This window comes from Camelus bactrianus, chromosome 10 (genome assembly GCF_048773025.1).
Source record: "Camelus bactrianus isolate YW-2024 breed Bactrian camel chromosome 10, ASM4877302v1, whole genome shotgun sequence".
In the NCBI taxonomy this organism is placed as follows: Eukaryota; Metazoa; Chordata; class Mammalia; order Artiodactyla; family Camelidae; genus Camelus; species Camelus bactrianus.
Window position 1 is genome coordinate 30,815,533 of NC_133548.1, and position 20,091 is coordinate 30,835,623.

Sequence of the window (20,091 nt, forward strand, 5' to 3'; positions counted from 1 at the left end):
AGCTAATAAAAGGTATGTCATTCATTTATTCAAAAGCTACTTCTTGGGTGATCATGATGTGGCCAGAATATGGGAGATTACTAAACAGATGTGGTTCTTTTGCTAATACTCAGTGTGGTGGAAGAACTGCATGTCAAACAGGTACTTCGTGAAACTTTAATTAAATACAATTTAGATAATGACTGGTAAAGAAAATATTAGATTGCTTTGAGAGAACAGCACACAATAGGATGAGCTGACCCATCTGGAGGGTCAGGTCAGTTTTCCTAAAGACGTGGTTTTATAAATGAGACCTGAAGGGTGGGCGGTGTTTGCCCAGGTGAAGAGACCTGGGAGAGCCTTCCAGATGAGGGAGCAGAATGGGTACTGGACTGGGGAGGAAGGACATTTCTAACTTTAAGGGACCAAAAGAAAGCCATATGCCTGGGGAAAGGTGAAAAGTAGTGAAACATCCAGTTAGAGTGTAAGGCATGGCTGTTTCAGTGTCTGTCTATCTCCCAACTTTGATTTTTAGCTCTACCCTCAAGTCACCCACATTACGTACGGTTCCAGCTTCCCTCCCCACCTCCACCTCTCACAGATTCCCTCTATTCCCCTATATTGCATCCTCCAAAACACTAGCAGAGCAGTGTAAGAAAAGACAACACTGAAACAGATCATGCTGATCTTCTGTTGGCTCCTTTCTATGTTCAGGTTAATATGAAAGTTTCTGGGTCTGGAAACAAGCTCCTTCAAAACCTGCTCTTTAACCCTTTAATTTCTTTCTATACCTGCCCAGTTTCCCCCTCCCCCTGCCCCGAGTGTGTGTCTCTCTCCCTCTCTTCTTTTTCTTCCTCACATGTGTATGTGCGCACACACAGACACATACACAGACAGTGTTCTCATGTCTTCCATTATTCACAACAGTTCCTCCCAACTCTGCCCCCCTGCCTTGGCTATTTCTTCTATTTTTCCCCAAATCTTTTTTTTTTTTTTTTTGATAAATTTCCACTTATTTTTGAAAACATAGTTTGAATACAGCCTGCACTAAAGATTCTTCCCAAAATCTCTCATGAAAGATAAAAAATTTTCTTTACCCTCTGTCCTTCTATGAGTGTTTTTTTTTTAATGGATATATTTTAGTTTTGATTTTTGATGTGTTTAACTATCCTTCTCCTTTACTATACTGAAGACTCCGTATCAGTTAGAAATCAGTTAGTTGCAAGTTATATAATCCCCAACCAAAAATAGCTTAAACTATAAGGGTTTTTTTAAATCTCACATAAGAAATCCCAAAGTAGAGGAGTTCTAGAGTTGGGTAATTCTATAATTTAATAACGTCACCAGGATCCAGTAGTTTTTTTGCCTTTCTGCTCTGCTGTTTTCAGAATGCCTCCATATGATTATAAGAGCAGTTTTAATTTAATAACTTTCCAAGTTATTTTTTGGCTATACACTACCCCCTGCCTATTACATATTTTATCTATTGTAGACAATAGGAGTCCAATCAATAGAATAATTTTAAAGTACTAAATTAGACCCTGAGAGAAATTATTTGTTCCTAGGGCCCTAAAACATAGAGATACACAAGGCTTCAAAAACTCTTAAGTATTCATATTCCTAAGAGATAATGTTTGTGCTAGAATAGCAGAAAAGAAACAGTGTTTGCAGGTGATTAAATGTGGAATCGAAACTGAAGCATTCGATAATTGCTGAATCCATTCACTGATATATATACACCATGGCCAGGAAAATAACTCTACAGAGATGAGAGAAAGTAAGATGTGATTAGTGAAACATAAAAGGTGCATAGTGCTGCAACAAGGAGTGATTCTTCTCATCAGAAAGAATGGAGTTTTGTCCTAAAACCTCATACTCAGCTTGAGAAAATGGAGTGTTTGAAAATAGGTTGAGTGTAGCTGGTTTTACTGGAGGAAAATATAGTCAATTAAAAATGGGGAGATGAATGGTCATATTTTATTAGGAAATCACAATTGAAAAAAATGTTCTTCCTTGGACATTTCTTTTTAAAAATGAGTAGTCATACTAGAGTATATGGTATTAAACAAAGAAAATGTCCTCTTAATAAAGATCTTTTGTTGCTGTTGCCCCATTCTGTGCCCATCATTGCAAGGTTGCTGTTGAACAATTCCCATCTTTATACAGAAAGATGTTAGGTTTCAGAAACACACACTGGATTTTCAAAAGGGTCTGGAGCCTGGATCGCATGCTTGCTGTAGTTCACAGATGGTTGTTAACACAGGTGGAACCTGCAGATCCCCTCAAATATGATGAGAATTTAAATAATATTGTACAGCAGTGCATTCCAGGATGTGAAGCTCTGAGGTCATTTTTAAAAAGGCAAAGTGTGTGACACCAAATTAAAAAAGTACCATTCTGCTCACATTTCTTCTTCTGACAGTGGCCTTAAGAGACCTCAGAAATCAGGCCACCATAATGACAGCTTCAAAAGTATGCCTGATACAAATTTAAGTTTAATAACTTATTAGATAACCAGTCATTCAGCAAACAATCATGTATCATCAACTCTGTGGGTGAGGGGAAGGCGTGAATGAGGAAGGAAGCGGGACATAGAGATAAACAAATGGTATCTCTGTCTTTACAGAATCTTTCATTATGGTGGAGTATAAAACAGAGGTTTACCTAAATGTCGCTTGTATGTTGATTAGAATGGAAAAAATAGGGAAAAAATCAGAAATAAGAAGAAACATGAATCACAGTGTATATCTACAAAGAAAAGATATATTAAATAATTCAAATAAAATTTGCAATGGATTTTAAAGAAATGCATTATATCACTCATAAAATGTTAACCAACTGTGTAACCTTCTGTGAACAACTTAGTATCTCTGTTCTTCAGTTTACTCATGTGGAAAATGAGGCTAAATTCTATATGATGGTGGCTACATGTCATAATACTATTGTCAAAACACAGAATTTACAATTCCAAAATCAAACCCAAATGTAAACTACAGAGTTTGGGTCATTATGATGTGTCAATGCACGTCCATCAGCTGTAGCAGATGTACCACTCTGGTGAGGGATGTTAACAGTGGAGGAAGCTACGTGTGTTGGGGGAGGGGGTGATGTGTAGGAACTCTGTGTCCTTTCTACGTTTACTTTCTGGGAATCTAAAACTGCTCTGAAAAGCAAAGTCTATTTAAAACTTAAGAAATAAATAAATAATGACAATATTTAATTGTAACTTTAGACCTAAAATGAATATTCATGAGTCAATACTGGTATAAATAAATGATTGAATCTATAAATAGTTGGGGAAGAAGATTCAAATGTTTCTTACAGAAGAATTCTCAATAATATATTAGATATTCTCTTCTTCAGTAGGAGGACTCACTATACCAAGTGAAATGTCAGACAGACAAAGACAAATACCGTATGATCTCTTTTATATGTGGAATCTAAAAAAAGAAACCAAACCAAATCAAAACCAAACCAAGCAAGCTTACAGATACAGAGAACAGACTAGTTGTTGCCAGTAGAAGGGGGTGGGGTGGGGGGGGAGAAATGGGTAAAGAGAGTTAATTGCATGGTAACTAGATTTATTTTGCTGATCATTTTGTAATCACTAGATTACTGTGAAATACACAAGTCAAATGATTATGTTGTATACCTGAAACTAATATAATGTTGCATACCAATTTTACCTCAATTAATTAAAAATAAACTAAAAAAAACTCAGTTGCCAATGACTTCGTTTTGAGACCTAGGATGGGTTCTAGTCTCCACGAGCCTTAGTTTTCTCACTTAGAACCTCAGGATACCGTTAGTACCACCTCACAACGTTCCTCTTGATTTTAGCTGAGAAGACTTGTGCAAAACCCTTAGCAATCACAGAGCGAGTGCTTTATAAAATTTTTGCTGTGATAACATAAGAAGCAGTGCATATTTAAATGTGCCATCCTTTTTGTTAGAGTATCTCTAAGGTTCTAAGCAATGTACTTTTGAGAGGGTGGTTTGGTGCACTGGACTTGACATAAGAACCCTGGGTTCAAGTTTTAAGTTCCCTTTTGAGTAAAACAGTTACAGGTACAATCTGCTTCATTTATTGTAATGATCTAATAAAACATCTTATAGCAAGCAATGTCCATAAAGAACTACGCACGTTAAATTCATCACCATCATCATTATTATTGAGCAGTTGGAACCATAAATTGTAAATGCAATTAGCAATAGCATGCAATAGCAATAGCCTACAAGAGGGAAAAGTTTGCTCTTAGGGTATAATTGATGGGAATAACTTCCTAGGTTAGGCAGCTGCGGACACCCAGGAAACATTCATAAAGAGGAGATCAAAGAGTACCACGCATACCACAGGGAAGCCCAACACCAGCACTCTAGGGGATTCAGAAACACTGTGTATGATTCCCCCAAACCCTGAGTATCAGTGTGCTCCATACAGCGATGAAGAGCAAGGCTGCTACCTCTCATTGTCTTTGAAACATTTAAATCTAACTCACAGGGCACACTGAAGGTGGGTCAAGGTGACGAATAATTCTCTGGGTCTTTCATCAGTTCTGGCACAAAGAATACAGTCACTTTCAGTAAATATAAAGCTATTTTTATAGTAACGTCCTATTGCTTTTGGAAGTTCTTTTGTGGAAATAGTTTTGATGAACACTCAAATTATTCTCTTACTGTTAAACTCCGTGTAGAATTTTATGATGAAAACTTCCCCAGAGATGGACACAACAGTATCTTAATTAGAACAAATAAGTCTGAAAATAATAATATTTAGTGTAGCCTTATAAAAACCTTTTGAAGAAAATGGTATTATTATCCCTATGTTTCGGTGAGGAGTTGGTTAAAGACGTTGCGTTTGTTATCCAGCTGATTAGTAATTAGCAGAGGACAAATTCATCCCGAGGCAGTTCGCCTTTAGAGTCTATGCTCTTAAACACTAGATATACCACGTACCGTGTATCAGGCTATACATTTAGCATTTTAGTTTGTCAGGCATGTTGTTTTATATTGTTAATCTATTTCACAAAGGAATAATCACAATCTTTGGTTCAATTTCTCAACATTTCACACGAACATTAAATAACTGGCAGAAGCCAGGATTTACGATTGGTCTGTTGAATTCCAAAATCTATACTCTCACACCTCATTCTTAGCACTGGATCTCTGACATTCAGTGGCAGATTCCAACACGGGTTTCCAGGGCAGCGATGTTAAAGAGAGAAGCCAGAAAACTCAGGGGGCCCACATACAGCAGCTTGTTAATGCCCCAAAAGGACCATGATGGGAAGAAGCATAAGCCTACGACTGAGAAGTAATTTTTAGCTTCTCCCCACATGGGCTATGATGCTATTTAGACAGAGCAGATTAGAACCTAGTCCTGTCTTTCAGAACTTAGTTTTGGTACAGTGGAGAGTAAATCATACGTAAGTTTAATCCTCTAGTATGTTTCTATTTACAAATTTAAATTGGCTTAAATATACTTAAATTTACTAACTTTCTTTTGAATTTATTTTTAATTTTACTCCATATATTTCCACATAAGGATTACTTTTATATCGTACACTCTGCTTGAAGCAGCGTTTTATTTCACTGGTTCTCTTGTTTCCTAACTTCATCTCTCTTAACAAAGTCCTGATCCAGCCACTGAGATTGGAAAACAAAGCAGGATACTTAACAGGAGTCCTCTGGAGGGAATTTAGAAATTGGTGTTAGCGTGCATGTGGCAGAAGGCAGATAAGGTTTTGCAAGGCATTTGTCTAGAGGGACGAGGGGCTTCTTCGGAGTCAGTAAGGACTTAATGTTCACTGATAAAATACAGGTCATGTGTGTATTGCCTTTCTGACCTCCCCTCCATCTGCAACCAAATTTATCCATGCCTTCATTCACCTTTATCAACTTGTCTCCCCTCTCGGAGGCTGGTATGTCCCTACTCCTCTCCACACCCAGCTCTTCACTTTGTGATCATATTCACATTCTTGGATACTTCTCTGGAATTTTGTCTTCATTACCGTTCTGCATTGTTCCCTTTCTCCCCCTTCATCCTAAGAACTCCTTCCATGTATTTTTCCACTCTCTCCCTCCTTACAGCTAATTTCCTTAAAAGAATCCTCTAGTCTTCTCACCTTCACTTCCTCACAAATTCCTGCCAATTTTATGTCCTCTGCATTTCTCAAATCCACCCCTCCTCTCCTTTCCTACAGCCACTGTCTCATTTTCTCTTACCAAGAATATACTATTGTTCTCTTAACAATTTTGTTTGCTTCTATTATCTTGTTGTCCTAGTCTTTCTCTCTATGTCACTATTGGAATTATCTTCTTAAAACTGTAATCTCATCAGGTTTCCCTTGTTAAAAAAAAAACAATTTGGTAGATCCCCAGTCACTGCAAGATATAAACATAAATGAAAATAAATAATTTTGGAGAAGAAAAAAAAGTACTATCAACTTAAAATATTCATAGCAAGTTGATTTAATTCTGTTTAGATATCCTTTTCTTTTGCAAGTGTTATAAAAATATCTCTTGCAGATGGAGTATTTAGGATTAAGAATTTTTACTGCAGCTAAAGAGAGAAAAGAAAAGTTGAACGAGAATTTCTAGTGTCAAAGACTAAAATGTCTCTTGGATTTTGATATTCAACGTAGGGGTATCAGAGTCTGACTTGTTTATGAATAGCAAAGTGGTAATTAGAAGCTAATCTAACACATCTTTAAAATAACTTGTTCTTTGTTACATCAGAGGGACCACAAAAGTCATTACTATTTGATGAGAGCCCAAGAAATTCTAATGAAAATATAGGAAGAGCAAATGGAACTAGTCATCCGTTTTTTTTCACTATCCTGTCCCACCTCGGACTCTAGCACCTTGGGCAGTGGCAGCAGCGGAGCAGCCAGGCAGCCCAGCTCGCGGAGTCTCTGGGTGCACCCTGGCCTCAGGCACTGCAGGCACCCTCAACGCGCCAGTTTGCCCAAGACAAAAGTCAGCTCCTTCAAAGGGGGCGGTGATTGAGGAGTCCAAGAGGAGAGTGGCAAGCTTATCAAGTAAACCTGCTCCTGCAAAAGTGTACTAAAGAAGCCAAAAGAGACAGCAGGAAAGGATAAATCTTCAGAGGGAAAAAAAAAGCAAACAAAAGGGAAAAGAGACCAAAGTGGCTAACCAAGGCACTATAAGATTCACCTCGAGTAAACAGAGAAACTAAAAAGGAAGCGAGTCCAGTCCCTGAAGCAGCTGGAAAAAGAAGCCAAGTCTGATTAATACCATATATATCATGTCTCATCATTGGTCCCTGTCTCCCTTCTTGTATAATCCAGAGAAATATTTTCATCAACTGTTTTGTAAATGTAAGATTTTTAATAGTTTTAGAAACATGTTTAAGAAGGAGGGACTCCCAGCTCATCTCATTTTTTAGTGTAAATGCTTTTTTTCTTAAGAGATGAAATCATTTGCTGGTGGTTCATTTTCTCAGTACAACAAGAAAACAGTGGGATATTGAATATGGGAGGTTTTGATTGTCTTGGGTGTCAGTTTAGCATTCCACAGGATGGGGAGTTCTTTTTATATTCTAGAACACCCTTAATAGTCAAGGGCAATCTGGAGTCATAGTTGTACATTTAGTATATCTTGAACATTTTAAATTACTTCTCTTTTCATGTTGTTTTTTTAGTAGAACTGTTTCCTAAAGAAAACCACTCCTTGATCTTGGATCCTCCTGTCAGAATTTCATGTACTCTGTCATATCTTTGGTGACAGTAGTCCAGTTCCCTAGTAGCTTTGTCAATGTGCTGTGAAAGATTGAAAATTTGAGTATGTAGTGTATATGATATTAAATTGTGAGTTAGGGATACTTTATGATGTAACAGCTTCTCAACATTGAAGATATTGATACATGATTTACTCTTAAGAAAAATCTGTCTCCAAATTCCAGGCTGAAAAGTCAGTGGAATAACTGTTTCAAAAAGAATCACAACTACATGCCTTCTGAAATTTCGGTGCATACATTAGGAGTTGTGTACAAACTGAAATCTCGGTGTGTTGATCCTCAAAACAACCAGTAAAATCTCAGTTGTGAAAGAAAAAAAAAATGAAGATGGAAACTGGTGGTCATCTTTTACGTAAAAGGAATTCACTAGTGTTTTCTCTGAATTTCAGTATGCCTTCCTAGACTCACGTAATTAACATTTCCACCAAAAATGTTTTGTTCCTATTTCACTTTAATTTCAGGAAGATTAAATTCATTATAGCCTCATTTTGCTAACAAATGTCTTTAAAAGAAGTTCCTAAGGATATTTAATCCATTTCTATAAGTAATATTCTTATTATCCATGTATCAAAGATGAAGAATAAATGAAAGTTTATGAGAATTTGGTTTCCAGGGTACAAATCTGCACACCAGTCAGAAAAGGGAAACATCAAAGGGTCCTCGTTGCTTCAGTTTTTATATTTACCAGGTTAATTATATATATTATACTTTGTAGTGTTAGTTTAAAATATTTATGTCCATATATAACATGTATATTCATAAAGTAACATGTAAAATATGATATAATTTTAACTTAACTTCCCTGCCACATATATGTCATATCTGCTGGGAAGTAATTAAATATTTAAGCCATTATGACCTCCTAGGACCCAAAATGAAACCCAAACAAAATTCCTTAGATATAATGTTTTATTTCATAAAAATGTTTTGGACTCATGTATTCATTTTTATCCTCACAATAACCCTGGATGTACAAAGATACAGAGTATATTTTGTAGCATAGAGAGAATGCCAATAGTTGGTTGATGTTAAGGATAACTAAACGGTTAGTTAAAGACAGACAGCTGATACAACAACAGATCTGTCCAAAACTGGTCTAGTTGAGAAGTCTTTTCTAGAAGCAGGAAAGTTGGGAAAAGACCAGGCGTACATCTTAGATCCCTTTCCTATTCCTAGAGTAATGGCCTTAGTAGTTCCCAGCTTTGGCTGTAAATAGGAATAATCTGGGAGCTCTGAATAATCCCAAAGCTAGCCTGAACTTCTGCTGGACTGTATGAGAATTCTAAAGTGTTGACATCAGGTGTGAGAGAAGTTCCCAATGATTAAAAATAACGCAGTTTAGTTTGACACCTTTTGGTCTATGATGATTCCAGGTGCACTGTTTTGAGAGTTCTTGAAAATTACTTTGCAATAGATTTTTTGGCAAGGAAAAAAAGAGAGAGAGAAATACAAATCCACCTTGCTTTAAACCTCAGGGCACCAAGCAGAATGCAATTTTCGCTTGGATGCCTTTCAGCTCCTGAATAGGACCACTGTTGCCTGCTGCCCTAAAATGACTTTGGCATTTCTACCAAACAGGAAAAAAAAATTAACAAATCATCCTTGTCCAATTAAGTAGATACCACAGTTGTGACCTTTACCAATGTCAACTTCACCTAAATCCAAGGCAGCGAGTTGCATGCAAAGAAAAACAAAGACAGGCAAGATGATAACTGTCTGGGGTGGGAATGAAATAATGGGTTTTCATAACACAATTTCTACATTTTTATCTACACTGCTCTTCTGAATTGCTTCTCGTTGCTGCTGTCTTTTGATTTTCTCCTTTCTTTATGGTGCTTACTGTTGTGATCACTGACATTAAATGTGTTGTGACGATTCATCCATACTTTAATGCTAAAAATAACTGTAGTTGTACTTATTTGAATAAATGTATTGTATTCTCACAACTGAACAATAAAACAAGATAGTTTTTGTTTTAAAGTAATATCCTACCAAAAAAACCTTTAAATCTTCTCAAAGTGTTATCCTCGTTTCCAGATACTTATAGTAATTATTTCATGCATTTATTGAATGATTCTCAGTATCAGATATGCTACATATGCTAAATGCTGTATGTTAATTTTCTTATTTAATCTTCACACCAACTCTGTGAGGTTGCCGGTGCTTACTGTCATCATTTTAAACATTAAGATTAGTCTAAAAGAAGCTGAGTAGTTGATCAAGATTTCAAAATTAGGAAGTTGTAGAAAAAATACTTTTACTTAATCTGACGAGTGAATCTTATCCCCCTCTTTAAAAAAAATTTTTTTCCTTGCATTTATGTCCTTTACACATGATTTCTTGGTTGTAAAAGAAAAACACAGCCTAATTACATATGCAGAAGTCCTCCTGGGACCTCAAGAGTCTTGGCAGGAACACTCGGGACAGACACACCAGCCTTTTCTGTTTTTATAGGACTCTGCTCTGATGTGGTGGACTGGTGAGTCTCAGACTAGGAAAGAGATGACTGTGATTGGGAGGGGACAACAACCCAGCTGTCTCCCTGAGGCACAAAACCTTGGCTCTTGTCCCGGCAGAGGGACCAAGGCTGGGAGGAGCAGAGACCCTGCCTGCTAAGCTCTGGTTCCTCTGCATCCTGTCTTGCAGAGAAATCAGCCCTGCAGGAAGAGGAGAGAGGAAGGGAGGAACCTGGGACCTGGCTTTGTCCAGCATTTTTCTCATTTTTTTGAATCCTCTCAGAAATGCTAAGCAATAGGAAAAATCACACTCATGTAGAATGAATCCTAGCTCTTAAATCCCTGTCATGCAGCTGTGAGTACCAAAAGCATTACTGTATTACTCATTCATATTTTTCACCTTAAAGTGTAAAGCTCTCAGTAACGTTTCCTGTTCTTCCTCCTACGTTTGTATAATTTCTAAGTTATATAAAGCCACACTTAATATTTTATAATAAAATGGATATAATTAAATAAAACATTACAATAGATATTTACAAATTATTAGTTTTCCAGAATGTGCCATTCATTGAACAAGATTTTCTGATAATTATTTTGCCTTTTCTGGGCACTTACTATGCACCAGCTCTACCACACAAACAGTAGAAGATAGAAATAAGTTAGTATCGAGAACATATTATTTGTATATTACCTATGATGCCCAGTAGGCTTGTCTTAAAGGCTTAACACATACACACGGGCACACACACGCAAACAGGCCCTAATCAGGAGCATGCTATTCACTAACTCTGGGGTTAAGAGGACTCCAATTTGTAGTGCTTGCCAATTTCTATGGTATAAATACTGCCAATTTCAATCTACCAAGGTGATAGCACTGAACCTGAAGTGGAAAGAGGTGTCGGCAGCACACCATTGTATCTTATTTCCACTATAGATCCAACAGACCTTCAAGACCAGGGATAATCGCATAATATAGCAGTTTTGATATTTACCACACTTGCTTTTAGTATGATTTACTTAATTGTAAATGTATGTAATTAATATTTAATAATGACTATGTTTAAAAGCTGACTAGTACAAATTATGAAAATTTAACAGTCAGCTTTTATAGGCAGGTATGAGTGGTCTCCAGCAGACCACTGGAGTATCCACCATTCTAAATGCACACAATGAGACATGCATTTTTTTTTTTTTTTTTGGTACTGGTAAAACGGGCATGGAAAAATCATGGCTCTCAGCTCAAATGTATAATGAAGAGTACCTCACAAAAGATAAGGGGAAGGGGTGCTCTTTTACCCCCTAATAAACATCCCATCTATTAGGCTGTACATAAAACTATACTCAAGTTATTTCTCTTGTCTGGTGTCCTTTGTGACCCTCATATCATTTCATTTTACTTTGTCTCATCAGGTAACTTAATCTATTTCCAACATGTAATTGCTCTCCACGGTGATGATGCCAAATCCTTTATCTTCACTCAGATGTCTTCCCTCAGTTTCAGATTCAAATGTATAGACACCTGTTGGATATGGACACTTGACTGTATGAAAGACATCTAACATGGAAGAGTTCTAACACTGAGCATGTTGAAAAACAAACCAATTTGGTTTCTTCCTTAAAAGCTCTTCTTGTCTTTCGTATCACAGATAGTAAATGCAAGCACTGTGTGTTATTCTTGACTTTCTTTCCTCATGTATCCCAGTTAATTGCTAGGTCTTTGCAGTTCTATGTCTCAATTATATCTGGAACCTCATTTCCATTTATCCACCATAGATCAGGTCATTATCATCTGCCTGGATCAGTGAAATAGACTGTCACTGGTTTGTTTCTACCCTTGTTGAGTCATTTTATGCAAAATGAAAATCAGATCTCCTAGCTTATATCTTTGCTGTTTACCTCCCTGTTGGAACAATATTTTCTACATAATAAAATACATAATCTTATAACAAAAACATCATCTCATGTATTTGGTTCCAAATATCTCCTTAGTCTTTATCTTCAAATCAAAGCTGTTTGGAAAATGGAATTCTAAATACAAAAAAAAAAAAAAAAAAAAAGTCCCGATCTACTACACACCCCTTGCATATTTTTCTTGTTTTCTCTTAATAGAAAATTAGGCTGAAATTTCTAAGAGGTCAAGGTTGTGTCAGTTCTAATTTGCATCTCTTGCTGAACATAGTCTTGACATATAGATGGAAAAAATTTAGTTAAATACTAGGCACTTAATAAGCACTCAATAATATATATTTTCTAACTTATAAGGAAAATGTCCAACAAGAAGCGAGGCACTGATATGGACTGAATGCGTGTGTCCTCCAAAATTCATATGTTGAAATCCTAACCTCCAATGTAATGATAGCAGAAGATGGGACCTTCTGGAGGCAATTAGATTTAGATTAAGTCATGAAGGTTGGGACCCTCATGGTGGGATTAGTGCCTTTATAAAGAAGACAAAGAACGACAGACACCAACCCCTTTCTCCATGAAAACACACCTAGAGAAGACCATATGAGCACACAGCTGGAAGGCAGCTATTTACAGTCCAGAAAGAGGGCCCTCAAGAACTGCAACAGGCAGCACCTTCATCTTGCGCTTCAAAGCCCCCAGAACTGTGAGAAATGAATGTCTGTGGCTTAAGTCACCTCATCCATCCACATTTGGGTAGAACAGGCCAAGCTGACTATAACAGAAATACAGCAAGTGTCATTTCAAATGCATTCTCTAGAAACATTGCTCTGGACACTTAATAATGTAGAGCAAATCAGTGAGCTAAGCGTAGCCACTCCCTTAAGGAAAAAGGAGTAATGCGGCCATCACTGTATTCAGGCTAGGACCAAGAGCCACGAGGAGTGAACTCTGTGCTATCAGAACACTCAGAAGAAAAACAAACAACTAACTGGGAGGACAGGAAAAAATTCACTCCAATCAGAGGGAAGCAGGCATAACATCTACGGAGACTGCAACGAAAGAAAGGAGGCTGAAAAACCTGACTGAGATTCCTCAGCAGAAACTTAGGCCGTAGGAGTAAAAGAGTGTAGCAGGCATCCTCCAGAATTTTTTTAAAAAAGGAAGGGTTATCAGTATGTAAATTAGTTTTTAAGTTGTCGCCAATGAATTCTTATAATATCAAATTCTCCATCTAATGAAATCTGTGGTTTTTACTAACTCCACAATGAATACATGTGTGTGCATGTTTGTATATACATATATATATGTATTCATGTATACACATATACAAAGACATGCATGGTGCAATAAAAAATTATCAGTATCATCCAATCTTCTGGAAGAAAAAAATAAAAATTAAATAACACTTTGGGGGCTGTTTTGCTTTTTTCTAGATGTGGGTTGAAAAATTGCTTACTTGGAAGTATTTCACAGATTTTAGGAAAAAACCATTCACATGCCCTTCAAAGAGTTGAAGATTAAAAAAATAGGAGATAAGAATAGTCATATATCACTTATCATGGAAAATAAGAAAAATTATGGTTTGTAACGCTTTGAGATATGCACCAAGGAAACTGAGGCACAGAGAGTTAAGTGACGCGAAGGTCTCACAGTTCCCAGTCGGGCACATCATATTACAGTGGCTATAATTAGCCAACTCTGAAGACTTAGCAGTTAAATATTCTCATTTAAAAGTTACTTTATTTGTATTTAGAGAAAAATTATTCCATGACTGAACAGTTTGCCTCTCCTACACACACATACTCCGTATCACATTATATTTTTCAGGATTTTTAAAATATTATCTGTAAGGTGCCTGCATAGAGATTCAAGCCCCAAATACACATACAATACAATTTCCACCGCTATTGAAAAGATAAAGAATATGGACAAAATTTAAATGCCAAACAAGCTTTTAATGCTAATCTGTAAAATAGAATGCTCTGTAGTACATAGACATAGATTTATTGAACTTTATCTTAAATAATTGGATTTTTCTGCTTTGAAAAATGAGCAACCTTCAAACCATGCACATCTAAATGCTATGTTTTTCTGTGATAAACCAAGAGAGATAATAAGTATTTATTATTTACTTCTATGACAGGACTTACATTTATTAACGGTAAATCAGTTAAAGTAACAATCAGTAAGTCCCTCTATACATTCAGGGTCATAAAGAGCCCAGTTTTAATAATTGGCTTAAATAAATGTATTCTGAGTTAGAGACAAGTGTTAACATGCGTATAAAATTACAAAGCTGCTTTGCCCAGAGTCACTGGACTTACTAAGGCTGAACTTTTGCTCCTCCCTTAGACTAACATGAAGTAGAGGCAGCATGTGGCTTCCTCGTAGGTGGGAGAGACTGTGTGGGTAGCTGTGCATTTAACCAATGGCCAGGTTCAATAAATTTACCCAGGATTTTTCCTAAATATAAAAAAATACGTTTTTATGCAACTTTATTCCGTGAGTCTGATTACGTTAAAAAAAATATAGTAGACATAGAGTTTGCAGAAGAGGGACAGAAAAATATAAAGGAGAAAAATATTGGCCTAAAATTGTTGAGATCCTTCAGTGCATAATAAGAACAAAGAGAATAATATAAAATGGAAACATGTATTTTAAAATAATTTTTACAGAGAAACTTGAGATGATACAGATTTATCTGTGTTGTCCAGAAATCTGTGCCTAGTTACAGATCAGATCATTAGATTTATTTTGCTTTACTCAATTTTGACTCTATTCTTAAAATAGCATTTGCCTAATCTAAAATTTGTCCACAACCTCTTTCATCCCAATATAAGGAATCCCAGAAACAAGCAGTAAGAAAGCCCCAGATATTTGTAACAGCGGTTCTCAGGGGTTTTTTGCCCACTCCACCTTAACCCTATCAAAGATTTTTCTTTTTGAAGTTGGACTGGTATCTATAACACTTCCTTTAACTTTTGTTGTTGTGGGAAGGTAATTAGGTTTGTTTGTTTTTGTTTTAATGGAAGTAGTGGGGAGTGAACCCAGGACCTCATGTGTGCTAGGCACACACCCTACCACTTGAGGTATACCCTCCCTGCTGTAACACTTACCTTGAAAGCAGGTGAACCTAGGACAAGTGCTAAGAGAGCCTGTACTTTCAGATATACTGTCTCAAATTAAACTCCTTTCTTTAATAACTATTTCTGATTATTGATATTTACTTAAATGCAGAGCCTGCAAATTGAAGGTTTTTTTGTTTTTTTTTTGAGGTGGGTTGAGGGAAGGTTCTGATGACTGAAATGCCCCTTTGTCCTGTCTAGATTAGGGTGGTGGTAGGGATTTGGAGGAAGGTTTGCTTGACAGTTGGTCTCAAAATCCCCTAAGGAGCTCTTAAAATTAATGATGACTGGAGCCCAACCAGAAAGGATTTGTTTTCACAGGTGTGAGGTGAGTCCCAAGTATCAAGATTTTTTTTTTTTTTTTTACAAGCATCTCAAGTGATTCCAATGTGCAGGCAGTGTTGAGAATTATGGACTTAATTTTCAAAAAATGTATCCATTTTTGTAAGGATTATGGTTACACCCTGGGAGAAAGTATTTTCCATATTAAACCTCTGGTATATATACTGGAATGTAATACAAGATATTTCTTTTAACTAATTGTTAAATGAAGATAATAACGATGATGATCCTGCCTAAGAAACAGCTGGGCCTCTACTAAAGAAAATTTGTTTTCCACCATTCTCCAAGTGACTATGGAGACTTGACAAACTGGGCGTCTATCTCCCATTGACTTCCTGATTTTTCAGTGAATGTGATATCTTACTTGGCACTTTGATGATCTTACAGAATGAACTACAAAGAGAGTATCTTACTTGATTTTAACTTTTCAAAGCACAAATAAAGTGTACCGTGCTTTCTGGCCTTCCATCTGCAATCCTAGTGTCAACTGGCCTGGGTGGAAGTGACGTCAGAGTTGGATTTGGCTTGAAGAGATTCAAATGGGGAGGAGGCTGATTATGGAAAACAGCTGACAGGCAGAGCTGCACGGTCTCCTTCATTGCTTTCAGCTGTGACTCCTAAAATGAAACAGAGAGATCACAATTTCTACATCCGGTTCCCATTGTCAATTACCTGGTTAGATTTCCCCTTCCCCCTAGGCTACACTCACTCCCCACACAGACACATATTAGTTTCCAAATGTAATTTCCTGACACAAATTCCATTATGATGTGCCGTTTAACGTACACTCAGTCTGTTTTTTGGGGAGCTAAAACAGTTCATGATATATTTTTGAACACTGAAATTCAGAGACATGACTTACATTTTCCCCTTGACTTGACATGATTTCAATAATGATAGTTTGCTGGCAGAGAAATATACTCTAAGGTCACTATACAGTAGAAAATGTCCTTCTCAGAAACCTGCCATCTTTCTACTGGCATCATCTCCTTAATTAAAAATCACTCCTATTGCCATACAGGCCCCTATGTTTCTCAGATTAGCCTATCCCTCCACTCTGTTTCCGATAAAATTCTTATTTCCTCTGGGTCTTGTTAAGTCGTTAACACATAGAGTTAATACGATGTGATTGTAAGTGATAATATTAACGTTTTGTTCTATTAGCATAGGATATTACAATATTCTAAGCACCTTCACGTGCAAGAAATATAACTTTATGCTTTCAAACATCTGTTATTATTATTACTATTTTACTATGAAGAAAAGAAAGCTTAAGGTCTTCAGACTGTTTTTTCTTTAGGTTTACATCACAAAGCAAGCTGAACTATTGTAGACAACTATCTCTAACTCCCATTTCACTCCCGGCTCCCAGTGCTAAAATATTGTTAATTGCTGATAAGGTTTAAAAAAATGATATAAAGTTGAGTACGAAGGACAGACATCCCCAGGTGACAAAATGAAGAGAGACATACAACTTTGGGGAAATTTCATGGCAACTTGAGTAATTTGGGGTGTGGATATAGGACCTAATAAAATAATGACACATAAACATCCACCTCGAGGTATGAAATGTGGCTTCTGGGGCGAGAGGGATGCAGAAAGATTGGCTGCTGGGGCCATATCCCCAGGCACATGTGGAGTTTACCCTTTCAGTGAACCCATGGGTCAATCAAGCAGCAGTCTGTTGTCTGCCTGTCAAAGTAGTACACTCCCAACAAAATTACTGCCTTTTATGTACTACGTCAGCAATATACCCACATACAGCATCCTCTCCTATTTCCTGGCTCCTATAAAGCCCTTGCGGTCAATTTCTTGAGGGTAATGACTGAGTTAGAGCCTTCTCAGTGCCTTCCTCTGTGTTTTCTCCTCCTATGTGAGTATAAGATTTATCTTTAAGATGAGAATGTCTGTTGCTGAAATAGCAGTTTAAGCGATCTCTCTCTTCAGTCATGTCAAGAAATTTTTAAAAAATGACAGCAGTAAGAGTGGCAACTGGAAGTATATAAGAATAGGACAGACACATGTTTTCTTCTCATTAATCTTGCCCTGTCAAGTTGTCTAAGATAAAATAAAAACCTGGTAAGAACTACAATGGAGAAGCTTTGTTAACTGGACAGGCAGGGGCTAACACTGAATGTTGACTTGTTACTCAAAACGGTCCCTCTTGTTTCCTTGCCTGAGTCCCTAGATTCTGGCCTTTTCCCCACCTCATTACTTTCTGTGATCCTGTTTGTTTCATTCACGTAATCTATCACACATTTTAATTTATATGTATATACACGTGTATAAGTTGCCTATTTTGTTCAGAACTGTGTATCCAGCACTCAACACAAACCCTGACACAAGAATAGAGACATGACAAAAAAGGTTTTTGAATAAATGAATTGAAAACTTAGGTGAAAATGTTGTTTCTGTTTTGTCAGGGAAGAAAACTGACAAAGCACATCAATAAAAAGAAATGGAGTTAACAGCTCAGATTTCTCTTGCTAGTGATTCTTTGTTACAATCTTGGAGGCTTTCCCTTCACCCGCTTTCACTCACTACAGAATAAAAGATCGTGGCGTTGGGTGCTGTGTCAGACGTGAACTAGTCCAAGTAATGCTGAACAATTTAAGTATGCTTTATGTTTCTCATATTACAGTTAGATCATGGAAATAGAGCTAATGTGGCAAGGTCATGCAGGCCTTGGCCAGGACTCAAAGCTACTGTGGCTTTGAAATGTAGATTCTCAATGCTCAGATAATGCAGAAAGTAATGAAGGTTATTTTATTCACTGTACCCATATCATGGCTCCTTTTAACAGAGTTTATATCTCAAACTTGGATCTATAACAGGCATAAAGTATATCTTGTAGTAATATACAAATTCCTGAGTAATGGTTGAACTCAGATGTTAAAAATAAATAACGAACAGCATCAAGTTGATCGTTTCAAACATCAATTTTAAGTAAACACTGTTAGGCAAGACCAGTTTTCCAATGGAACAGTCAATGGGGATGTGAAGACATGCTACAGTTTCAATGATCTGAACTTGGATGCAATCATCTTATCTGCTCCCACAGGCCTCCTGACACTGCCAGGGTCACCTCGGCTAACAGAATCAATGTCTCATAGAGGTACCCTCCAACTCCTCACCTTTCGTAACCACTGTGGTAAGCCATCATCGCTCTTATGGTTCATCCTATTCTTAATCTCTTACTGTCTGATTTCACTTTTCTATTTTTAGATCACAAGCCTGTGCCTTCACCTCCTATACGAGATTCTGGTTCCACTCCTTCAGTATATTATAGATTTTTCCTGCCAGAGACCACAGATTTTTGTGAGCAATGCTGCCGTAATTTGGTTAGCTTTCTACTAAAAATAAAACCCTAACACCTTTCTAGTTAGTCCTAATTTAACAGAGCCGGTTACTGATACTATTCAGGTTTGGCTTGGCCCATTCCATGAGCAGGATCCGAACTATAGTTTTATACCACAGTGTTACTACATTTTCATTTGTACTGCTAGCTGGAGTCTGTTTTGAAATTGCAGGTAAGGCCACTGTTCACTTTGAAGTTCACTGCAACAACATGTCACCTAGTGAAATATAAAGTAAGCCATATAAAGTATACTTTGCCTGAGATCTTACAACCTACTCCCTCCTAAGATCAGTCTTAATTTTTATCCTTGTTCTCCTGCCCTCATCAAAGCACCTCTCCCACTTCCTTTGCCAGGGTAGTAAAATGTAGACTCTTTAAGAAGATCCTGCTTGTCACAATGTCCTTTATTTATACCCCATCAAACATTCCAAGTTCACTCTTATCTTAGAGCCTTTACACTTGCTATTTGCAGAACCCTCTTTCCAAATATCTATATAGGAAACTTCTACTTAACATTTATGTTTCAGCTCACATATTGGCTTCTTGGAAACACAGTCCCTGATTGCCCTTTCAAGGAACACTCTTTCCTTAAAGTCTCTGTCACATTTCTTAAATTATGTCTCATGTAGCCCTTGTCATTGATGCAAATTATCTCATTGCTTATGTGTTTGTTATTTTATCTATTTCTATTACAATGTAATTTCTTTGAGGCCTAGTATCTTTTTTGCAGCATCAACAGTTTCTAACTCAATAAATATTTGTAAAAGGAACAAATAAAACAAACCCTCCAGAGAATATAGACTGGTGTCATTTTATATGAGAAAATAATAAAACATTTCTCATTTTATCTTATATACTACATAATATGAAAAAGTACTGTTTCTGACATTTAAATAATAATGTGCTGTAGAATATGTAAAGCATATATGAAATTATTGCTTGTATATATGATATTAAGATGGTGGGAGATTCAGAAGGCAATTTTTCGTGTGGCTGTATGTAAGTACTTATCTCAGAAAAAAAAAATACATTTTTGGGGAAGAAAAAGTAAGATATATCTTTCAAAGACAACAGTGCCCCTAATTCCTCATCTCCTTAGAAATACAAATTCACAAGGTCTTATTCATGTCTGTCTTCACTTATTTACATGAAGATGTGAAGTTT

The 20,091-nt window shown here is 36.8% G+C and overlaps 1 protein-coding gene and 1 long non-coding RNA gene across 3 annotated transcripts in view; one reads left to right on the forward strand and one right to left on the reverse strand.

Moving 5' to 3' along the window:
• LOC141578850 (uncharacterized) overlaps positions 1 to 20,091 on the forward strand; it is an 82,371-nt gene that overhangs the window by 55,651 nt on the left and 6,629 nt on the right. Inside the window, exon 2 of the long non-coding RNA XR_012509643.1 lies at positions 18,631 to 18,720. This is a non-coding gene — a long non-coding RNA (uncharacterized LOC141578850). The remainder of the gene's footprint in view (positions 1 to 18,630; positions 18,721 to 20,091) is intronic.
• The window catches only part of LUZP2 (leucine zipper protein 2), a 423,961-nt gene that overhangs the window by 24,997 nt on the left and 378,873 nt on the right, over positions 1 to 20,091 (reverse strand). For both annotated transcript variants that reach the window (XM_074372225.1, XM_074372226.1), the window contains one exon: positions 16,019 to 16,186. In XM_074372225.1, the coding sequence (XP_074228326.1) occupies positions 16,019 to 16,186 (168 nt within the window). The remainder of the gene's footprint in view (positions 1 to 16,018; positions 16,187 to 20,091) is intronic.